Below are 11,522 nucleotides of genomic sequence, written 5' to 3'. Positions count from 1 at the left end.
TTACCTTGTATGTAAAACCGCAATTTGCCCAGTGTAGTATTGGTTGGCCAATTTATCAGATGAGTGTATCTAAATAGTGTTGGGTTGCTTGATAACTGTTAAGGTTAGTAAATAATAAAACAATTCAAAGCCAATTTGATATTTTGATATTAAACTGTGAATGAATATATAGCATTATTCGTAGTCGATGAAATGGAAATGCAAAGCTCTGTATATTATTTCCATATTGCAATTAAGACAAATGTTTATGTACAATTATAATATTTCAGTTTTTTATATATAACTAATTAAGGATTGGTTAAAAACATATGCAACTATCATGTTTGCATAGTTCAATTTGTTCAGTAGGGAATGAAGCTTTCGAAAAATGTAACTCCAGTAAACATTAGCTATATGAATTTTCGATTTGCTTTATAAGAGGCTTAAATTTGGAAATTTATTTTTAAATATGTTCGTATTTTTTTCAGATTACCAACAAAAGAAATGTTGTCTTCATTAAGAACTATGTATGCTTTGTTATACATATGTTTACGCTTACAAATTGGACAAACAGATCCTTGCAAATTTGACGAGCGATGTCAGTGTAGTAAAACGAGCAAAGGATATGTAACTGTAGATTGTTCGTGGAAAAACATAACAAAAATCCAGAACTTACCCAAGTCTACTGTATGTTTAAACGTATCACACAATTTGATTGAATACACTAGCAAAAGATTTTTCGAATCTGCCAAATATCTCTCAACATTAGACTTATCATTCAATAAATTGTCATCAATAACTGTCGCTACATTCAATGGTCTCTGGAAATTGCGTTACCTTTCTCTTGACAATAATGAATTGGTTTACAACAACCATACTTTTCAAAAGGAAACCTTTAGAGACTTGAAATCTCTTTCTCATTTAAGTTTGAAAAATAACAATATCAGGTCTAATGACTGTAAACGTCTTCCGGATGACACAATTATGCAATTGTCTGCTCTAGAAAAGCTGGAATTGGATGCTTGTGTTTGTGGAGATGATATTTTCGGGAAAGGATTCCACTACCTAAAGAAATTGAAATCATTGGTAATACGGAACAATTTTATCTGTTCAATGTCAAAATACACATTCAGGAATACTAAAAATCTGCAAAATGTTCTAATACATGGGATTGGCGAAATATCATTTCGAAAAGGAACATTTCGACACTTAAGATACCTAAAGCATCTTGAAATGTCTTTTGATTCCAAAAAAGGTGGTATAGTGTCGCCAGTAGAGAAAATTGCAAAAGACTTTATTTACACCTCAATCGAAACTTTAAAACTGGGTCAGTTAAAAATACCTTTACACACATTTCCTTTGTACATTCTTAATAAAGAACTGTATAAAAACAATATCACTGAAATATGCCTTACAGACAACGCGGGAAAAGGAGGACATTTTCCAATACCTATGGGTGCTCCGCCACAAACTCTTCAAATTTTGGATTTATCAAACAACAGTCTAACTCGATTTATACTTGATATAAAAAACTTTACTCGTCTTATTTTAAAGCAAAATTTACTAGGTGATTTCTTATCGACGGAATCTTATTTTGAAAAGAAAACTAACGAGTATTTCAGTATGATTGAAACTATTGATATATCTCAAAATGACATAAAAGAACTTGCACCATTCACATTTTATTCTCAACCATTATTACATCATATTGATTTAAGTAACAATAAAATACAAGACATCACATTCGATTTGTCCTGTTTGTTGGCCCTCGAATTTCTGAATCTCTCGAATAATAGAATCAAGTTTTTTAATGAAAGTGTTATGCGTACTATTAACACATTAGTGATGAACAAACAGCTTACTATAGATCTTTCTCAAAATTTATTGCAATGTACATGCAAGACAATTCCATTTTTACGATGGATGATCGAAAGCAATGTCTTATTTGTTGACCTTCAAGAGTACAGCTGTACTTTAGAAGATGGTAGCATAATTATCTTGAATCCGTTCGAATACAAAGTCCTTCAGTTAGAAAAAACCTGCAAATCGTACCTAGGACTGATAATAGGTGTATCATTGGCACTCCTAGTTGTTATCATGACTGTTTTCACAACTTTAGTGTATCGATATCGGTGGAAAATACGATACATGTACTATATGACAAAAGGAAAGTACAGCTATCAGAAAATATCGCCCGATAATGACGATGAATATACGTATGACGCATTTATATCATACTCCGAAGATGACAGAAGTTTTGTCTTTAACGACTGCATTGAAAAACTTGAAAAAGAAGAAAACTTCAGGCTATGCATACATCAACGCGATTTTATGCCCGGACAAGACATCACTGTAAACATAACAAATTGCATTCACACAAGTAGAAAAACAGTCTGTTTGATAACAAAAAAGTTTCTCGAGTCATATTACTGCATGTTCGAATTCAACATGGCACGTATGGAGAGTATTTATTCACGACATGGAAGAAACATTTTATTCCTTGTGTTTTATGAACAAATTCTGCCTAAAGAACTTCCACTTGTCATGCTAGAACTAGTCCAGAAAGAGTCTTACATGGAATACCCTAATGACGAACAAGGAAATGTTGTTTTCTGGGAAAAAATACAAGAAACGTTAAGGACAAACGTTCGAGCATGAGTTTTAGCGATAAATCGAAACAGGGAGGTTCATGTTTCATTTTGCTTCCAATAGAATAACTCATCATCTCATGAAGATTTATTGCTTTGTTCCAAGTTATGTAAACTGCATTCTGTTCAGAAATAGTTCATCTGATTTTGTTTATAGTAAAATAGTATTGTTTTTCTTCTCTTCTTTAGTTTTTTAGTTTAACTTGTATAATACCAGTGGTTTATAATTACTAGACAACAAAGGCAGGGTCATATGCGCAAAGTGGAAGCCAAATATTAGTATGAGCTCAAATTTACCTCGTGGATTTACATTTAGTCTACATAAGTTAAATTAATAAATTATCAACACCGGATGCATAGGCTAATACCTTTATGTTTGCCAAAGAAAAAAAAACTTATGTATAATGTAAGTTGGTAGTCGCGAAGTTAGGAATAATCGTAGAGATAACATGGGAAGTAAACTTTAAGTTCAATTTTATATATTTTTCATATTTGTTTGTTTGTTTTTGTTTTTTTTCATTTTTCTGTTTATTAAAGTGTTATTTCTATATATTATTTTATAAGAAATGTGTTTTTTCAATCTTTCTTTTCGAATTTTGCAAAGAATGTAAATTAAGGTCTGAGTAAAATAATTTTTCTACCAAGAATTTCAGATTCATGTGACAGTTTGTTCAAATACTCCTTATTTTTTAAATTAGGGGAAGACAAGAATTGTAATTATGAAATTGCATAGCAATAAATCGGGGGAAAAACACAATGGACAGGCGTTGGTTCATTAACAAGATACTGATACAATTTGTCATCAGGGCTCATGTTGTCTTTTTGACGTTTGCTTTTTTTGTAGTTCAACGTATCTGGTGTTCCGTTGTTTTCCTTATATAGTTGATGTGTTTCTCTCGGTTTTAGTTTGTTAACCGGATTTTGTTTTGCTTACTCGAATTATGACTATGGAACAGCGGTATAGTACCACTGTTTTTCATTATAACTCCTTTATTATGGCCCAAAACCATATTTGAAAAGAAGTATTATATATACCTGTATATAGTCTGTATATAGGCGGCCTTCTGCCTACTCTTTGGTCGGGTTGTTGTCTCTTTGGCACATTCCCAATCTCTCAATTTTAGTATATTAAATGTTTACCTCATAATTCTTTTTAGAGTTGTTCTCATTGTTTAAAATCATAACTGTGATTGTATCAATTTTTGTATAAAGTTATGTAAATAGAGCGGTGAGACTATAATAAAATATTTGTATGTGTGATGTTTTTATCTTGTATCATAGAGAAATGTTAGGAAAGGTAAAATTTCGTTTAATATTGGATGTTGAACTTTTCCCATCTAATCAAATGGTTTTTACTGGTAAGTTTTGTGATGAATATCAATTCGTTAATCCATAGTTTAAATAAAAATTGTTTGTTTCTGTTTTTCTGCATTGAAATTCGTTATACAAACATTGAACGTTATTGCTATAGATAACTGTTTTGAGTCGTTAAAGAATAAACAGAATTAAAAGATTATCTTATAATCAAAAGATATTCCTCAGTTAAACATTGATAAACTAGCCAACCACAATCTTAATTATTTAATATGAATATAATTTTAGTCCTTCACACTATTTTTCTACTATAAAAGATGGCCCCTACAAATATTTTGGAGTTATATTCAGCTAGTGAAAATCAGAATTAGATTCTTAAAAAGTAAATTTACCTCAAAATCTCCAATTGCAAACTTTTCAATTTTGCAGTGATGTGTAATATCAAAATGTTTTATTTGTCTGAAGTCTACACTGCTACCTCCCATGCAGAATTAATGATCGAAAACATCGTCTCATAAAACACAGAGCATTTTCTACAAAAACAAAAATTCATTTCTCCGAAGCTGATGTCATCAACATTTAATTGACAGCATAATCGTTGAGCTAAGAGGATTGAGAGTTTAAAAATAGACGGTATTCTAATAAGTACTATTTTTCCGCCCTTGGATTGTTTTTTGTACTGATACGAAGCAGAATGAATACAGAGCCTTTTCAAAGAAAAAGAAATGCATCTTGTAAAGTTCTTAAATTCACTTTGTATCAATATAATCCACATTTCGATGATGTCCTATATCTCATATATCCTAGTGGAATTGAAATTAAGGAGACTACCGAAACTAGAAGGCCTGCTATTTATCTTGATATTTAACTCGAAATTGAAACATATGGATGACTTCAAACAAGAATTTATGAAAAAAAGATATGATTTCAACTTTCACTTTATCAACTTCCCATTTCTCGACAGTGAAATACCCTCTTTACACAACTTCAAAATACTGATGGATTCAGTCGAGGATAATGCCAGGCAATGGGGTAAACACGAGAAAGAAGAGGTAGATACTTTTTCCGAATGGATTAAGGCTGTGAGATCGTTGATATAAATAAGAATTAAGAAACTGAATGGGTCTATCAATACCCATGCTACGTGAATCTTTAAAGACCCAAATGCTGCAAAACACTAGTCCTACCCCCATGACAAATATGTTGTTGGCCCCGCAGATAAAGCCCCAAACAACATCGTTTTTGTGTGTAAATCACATTACATAAACAGCTTGATAAATGAATTAGGTATTGACAATTCACTTGGAAACTCAACATATACCCCCACGACACTTACTAAAGAGGAAATCCTGGATAATCATAGGTCTGTTCTATGATCCTTTGGAATTTCAACCAAAGATGAAGAACTGGATCTTCCATCACTGTATTGGATACCTTAACTACATAAGTGCCCTTACAAACAACGGTATATTGCTGGGTCTTCCAAGTGCCCCACGAAACCTTTTTCTAAATTATTAACATCAATTTTATCAGCAATCAAAGCCGGGCTTCAAAGTTATTGTGAAACTGCCTATTCTAGAGGTGGCGTGCATCAGATGTGGATACTAAAAAATTCCAAAGATCTTTTAGAGAACATACAATCTAAGACTCTTTCATCTATGAGTTTGACTATCCCTCTGGTATATTTCGCCCCTCTTTTGGAATAGTATTAAAACATTTGACTTTTCTACACTTTACACAAGTACTGTGGATTCATTATTATTCGTTGGGTACCAATTTTCGTGGATTTCGTGGTTACTCGGAAACCACGAATTCCAATGTCCAACGAATAACAATTTTTCTATAAGAATGTAAGCAGACTTTGGCAAAACCACGAAATCAAATATCCACGAAAATGCAAGTTTTCTTAAATCCACGAAAATTGGTACCCACGAAAATAAATGAATCCACAGTATTCCCAATTCCAAACTAAAAGACATTGAAAGAGTTGGTATTGCCTTGTTTCATAAAAAAGAATGGCCAACGCAGATACAAGTATCTTGTCTTAGGGAGGGATGAATCCTACTTTGTAAAAAATCACTCTGATTTAAACAAAAAATTCTTTGAAACTGACATTATCAAGATGCTTGATTTCTTGATTGACAACATATTTGTTACGTTGGAGGACGTGTTTTTCAACAAACAATCGGCATTCCCATGGGAACCTATTGTGCTCCTCTTCTTCTCGACTTGTTCTTTTATTTTTATGAGGTTGACTGCATACAAAAAAAACTTCTTAGTAAGAAAGAAAAGAAGTTAGCAACATCCTTTAACTTTACTTTCCGCTATATAGATGATGTTCTCTCATTAAATAATTCAAAATTTGGTGACTATGTTGAACTCATCTATCCCATCGAACTAGATATAAAGGATACAACAGGTACAATTAAGTCTGTCTCATTTCTTGACTTACATCTAGAAATTGACAATGAGGGTCGGTTGAAAACAAAACTTTACGACAAAAGAGATGATTTCTGCTTCCCAATTGTGAACTTTCCATTTCTATGTAGCAACATTCCAGCAGAGCCTGCATACGGAGTATATATCTCCCAATTGATACGATCTTCCCGGGCTTGGATTTCTTATCATGATTTGCTTGATAGAGGATTACTGCTCACAAGGAAGCTATTAAACCAAGAGTTCCAAATGGTGAAGTTGAAATCATCCCTTCGTAAATTTTAAGCTAAAAACTTTAACCTGAACCGGCACGAACGGACGGACGAACAGACGAGCGAACGGACGGACGAACAGACGATCGAACGGACGGACGAACAGACGAACGAACGGATGTACAGACCGAAAAACATAATGCCCATAAATGGGGCATAAGAATACTATGAAGTTGTAATTTTCCGAAACAAAACGCATACGATGACTGGAGTATAATTGTCGCATTGGCAATCATACCGCATCTCCTCCTTTTTTATATGATACTTAAAACCTTCATCGGTGATCTTCATAATTTCAAAACATGATTTTTTTCTGGTTCACTCATTTTAAATGATTTCAGGAAGTAGTAATGTGTTTGATATTATTTTTTTTAATAATTGATCACTATTACAGTGTCATTCTTCCGATTGTTGATACTAATAAGGACTAAGTTGTATTAACAGTTTTATAGTATTACGACTTTTTGAAATCGGCTTAAACGAGAATGAAATAAAACAGTACATGTAGCAAATAAAAATTTCATACATTTTCATCCATGATTAGTGTGTTTCTGCATGCAATAAAGACATGTTTGTACTTATTTGTCAGTTTTTATTTTCGATCTATGAGTTTGACTGTCCCTCTGGTATATTTTGCCTCTCTTTTGTCAATACCTTCGCTCAACTAATTACACTTCGTATGTAACCGAAAATAGCAATGATGCAAAATGTTTGAAAACCTATGTAAAAATATAATGTTTGCTTCTTGGTAAGGAAAAATCAAGAAAAGCTTTTCGGATGCAGGGAATTTATAGAGTATTATTATCATCATATAATACACAGAATGCATAAAAATAGTTATAAATGCAACACTTAAAATTTTTAAATACAAAACTAAATAAAAACCCCTATATACATCTAAAACCAAGTATTTACTTAAGCAAAAAAGCTAAAATAATTTCCATGACATATTTTAATCTGTTCTATATGTACTACAAAAACATCCTAACATAATAAGTACTATTCTTTATCAATGTAAAGCGGTATTTCATATCAAATATAGATGTTATTAAATTATGGACGGAATTCATTACTTATATCACAACTGGTTTGACTACTTATATCACAACTGTGATGACTACTTATATCACAACTATAATGGCAGACATTTTTCCCAGATGAAATAGAAGAAACACATGATATTGTCTAGCACATCAACATTGAAAAACCAATAAAAATATTTGCAGAAAAAAAATATATATCAGTTAAACAGCAGATTAATAATTCTCAAAATTTGAACATATTAAAACTGTTTAGATTTTTATTAGTCTCATAGACAATAAGCGGTAATAAGACAATCTTAAAGTTGACATTTTAACAAGTGTTAGAATCTTAATGTCATACTAAATAGAAAGTTTTATTTTAACCTTTTAGTGACTTATTCCAAACCTGAGTGAAAAATGTCTGTTTCCGTTTATATCAAAATAAAAAAAATATAAAAACGAATTACCCTCGTCTTTGGGAACTCATTACGAGTGTATTTCAAATTTATGCCAGAGATATCCACATAGAGTTGTTTCTTTTATTATGAAATGGCAAACAAATTTTTAAATTAGGCAGCCTGCTGCCATCTATTGGTTGAAAGACATACAAAAGACAAAAACACGAAAAATCAATAAATGTGTGTCATAATAAATTTGATCTAAGTACATTTATGTATATAGTACTATGTTTAGCAATTGTAATAATATCTTATAAAAAATACAAAATAAATATCCTTCAAATGTTTTACAAAACTATGTGACATCTATCCTCCACAACCTCCTCCGTATTCTCCCCCACACCCTCCTCCACATCTACCGCCATCACCACCGAAAAGTTATGGTCGTTATTAGAACATAAAGTATATAAAAACATTATGCCTTACTGGTTTTACACTTTTCCAATAAAAACGAATGAAGTTAAAACAACCAGGAACATAAAAAGCCAAAAACACGATAGTTGGATGAACATCAATTCGACCAAAAGGAACACGCTATCATAAAGACAAATAAAAGGAAAAATAAAAAAAAATAAAAAAGAGACTGACAAGTTGAAATAAGAATTAGTAGACACAAATGAGCGTCTGATCAAGCGCATTGAACGTAAACCAAAAAAACAATACGAAGCAAACATAAAATATTGCTAAGTTAAATCGGGAGCATTTGATCTAAACATGTATTTAACAAAAAATAGAGAGATAAACCATGAACAGATACGGCACAGCAAATTACATTGTACTACTTAATGCACAAACAAGTTTTTTTTTTAACAAACTGAAAATGTCAACAATCGTATACAACGATAGTTAACCCACACATTACTCCAGATAGCGATCCGGCGATTTCTACTTATATAGTTCAGCTCAGAGGTATAATTTATATATACGATTACCCGAATCGTATTTGTCTAACGGTTACTCAAATGAATCGTAAATAAACTCATCATAGATACCAGGATTGAAATTTTGTATTTGCGCCAGACGCGCGTTTCGTCTACAAAAGACTCATCAGTGACGCTCGAATAAAAAGAAGTTAAAAAGGCCAAATAAAGAACAAAGTTGAGGAGCATTGAGGACCAAAAATTCCTAAAAGTTTTGCCAAATACAGCTAAGGTAATCCTCTCCTGAGGTAGAAAAGCCTTAGTATTTCAAACGTTCAAAGTTTTGTAAACAGTTAATTCATAATTATGACCATATCAATGATAATTCATGTCAATACAGAAGTGCTGACTACTAACCCGACTAATCCAGATGTTATATTCCGACTCACTATCGTTCGCTACATTAACCGATATCGAGAGTACACTAATCGATCGTCAATTTCGCACGCCTTTGTGACGTCATTTACCAGATAGAAAATATAGAAAAATTTCAAGCACTTTAAGTATCCTCATTCTGTAGGGTAGTATAGAAATAATTAATGTTCCGTATGTACGTAATCTTCATTCCCGTACGACTAAGGGTGGGTGACAAGCTTATTAGATTTAAATTTCCCAAATATTTTGTTCAGTATAACATAAAACTTTTTCACCCGTTTGCTCAACATGTGTTGGAAATGACATTTTGGTGACGTGGTGATGGGGGTCACATGATAGATTTAACTAACTATCGTATCCCGGAACTGCCGTATTTGCGAACTATAATCTGAAGCCAAACAAGTTATAGGTAATGTAAATTTTAAGGCTTTCCTTGTCGTATAACACACCGAGGGAAGTCAGAATTGATCAAATGAAAGACCGACCGGAGGGAGGTCTTTCTTTTGGGCAATCCTGACATCCCGAGGTTTAAAATATGCATTATATGATTTATATACCACCACTTGCATCCTATTTTACCGACCACAGTAAAGTGGGATATTCCTTTTAGATGCGTCCAGGTTAATCTAGATATAAACTTTAGAAATCATCATCTAGTTACAATAAAAATATTACTGTAACTGCATGATGCAAGACAAAAATGACTTGTTACGGTGTATAAAAAATATAAGTATCTATGTAAGTGATTTATCGTAAAAACTTAGTTTATGACAGGGTGTATTAATATTTTTGTAACTTTTTATCGCGGAAAGCAGATTATTTTTTTTCATCAATTTCCAAACGAACTATTTCGAATAATTGTTTTCTCATTTTTGTTTGACACTGCATTTGTTTTAACTGAGAATCATAATTGAATCTTTTACCACCACAAATCAAATTATAAAGTACGTGTTGCATTTCTATAGAATATAAGTTATTTGGTTATTTGGTCATTGGTGGAGTAAAAGGTATTATAGATAGATGTAAAAACATAAGAACAACGAGAGCACGAAATTGGGATACAAGGACATATAACACAGTGGCAGAATAATCAGACAGTTGATTGCAGCCACTTAACTGGAAGAAGAAGAATACGAAAAATAAATATCCATAGGTCAAATATGAAAAAAGAAGATCTGGTATGATTGCCAATAAGTATGGTTTCCACTACAGCGTGAATCAATAAAATTTAAAAAATCCTTTACACGGACGTGTTAAATAGGGCTTGTTTTAAAAGTGTAATTAAAAGTTTTGTACTATCTAATTCATCTCGCTTAATGTCCCTATATTGTAGCGAAAAATTAACAAAACTTCACATTTTTTATTTCGAAAGTTAAAATGTGCGTCAACAGCAATTTTTTCTATTTCAGTCAAATAAACACATGATACATTAAGGAATATTTCTGCCTTAAATCTTATAAAGTTGGAAAATTAAAAGTAAACATCCAATAATCAACAACACGATACCTATCACACGAATTACGTGTTAAAGTACATTATAGTTTGCTTTTAAATCAGGAAAGATAATGACCTAACAAAGATTATTATTTTATGCCTAGAAACAAATTTAATTGAAACTTGGTATCGTCTAGGTTGATTCTTCAAAAGAAAGACCTATCGTTCTGAAAGAAAATAACTCTATTTAGGTATATAAATATCATTGAAAAGCATAATAAATTTATGTATTCCGATTTGCCGCGTATGTGAAATGACCAAAAACGACATTCCCATGTTATTCAGCATTTATTACTATGGGTATCGGAAAATAGTTTCCTTACTCAGTTTATCACAGGAAGATAGAAAGTCAAATACAAATTTGTAACCGTGTATTTAAGAACGCAATCTGTTATTAAATTCATTAATCGCAGGTAATTTTTCAAGGTGAGTGTATTTTATGGGCGTTGGGTTGATTTTTGTATGCTTGATAAATGTTAATGCAATTATATTACATAATGTATATAAAGTCAATTCCGATCCTTTTGGTTTTAAACAGTGAATGAATAGATATCATTATTTGTCGACACAGTGTCAAATAAAACTTCATCAATATTATACATTT

General features: G+C 31.9%; 1 protein-coding gene across 1 annotated transcript; it reads left to right on the top strand.

Moving 5' to 3' along the window:
* The first annotated feature begins 476 nt into the window (after nt 1–476).
* On the top strand, nt 477–2,806 carry LOC127738662 (toll-like receptor 4). The gene has a single exon (XM_052249991.1). The coding sequence runs from the start codon at nt 484–486 to the stop codon at nt 2,635–2,637; it is 2,154 nt and encodes a 717-aa protein (XP_052105951.1). The 5' UTR covers nt 477–483; the 3' UTR covers nt 2,638–2,806.
* The last annotated feature ends 8,716 nt before the right edge of the window (nt 2,807–11,522 follow it).

Source organism: Mytilus californianus, unplaced genomic scaffold, assembly GCF_021869535.1.
Source record: "Mytilus californianus isolate M0D057914Y unplaced genomic scaffold, xbMytCali1.0.p SCAF_4, whole genome shotgun sequence".
Taxonomy (NCBI): Eukaryota; Metazoa; Mollusca; class Bivalvia; order Mytilida; family Mytilidae; genus Mytilus; species Mytilus californianus.
Note: the sequence above shows the minus strand (reverse complement) of the source record. Positions and strands in the feature narration are given on the sequence as shown.

Bases quoted from the DNA above. Each gene is read 5' to 3' on its own strand.
- LOC127738662 (XM_052249991.1), top strand. From the start codon at position 484: ATGTTGTCTTCATTAAGAACTATGTATGCTTTGTTATACATATGTTTA.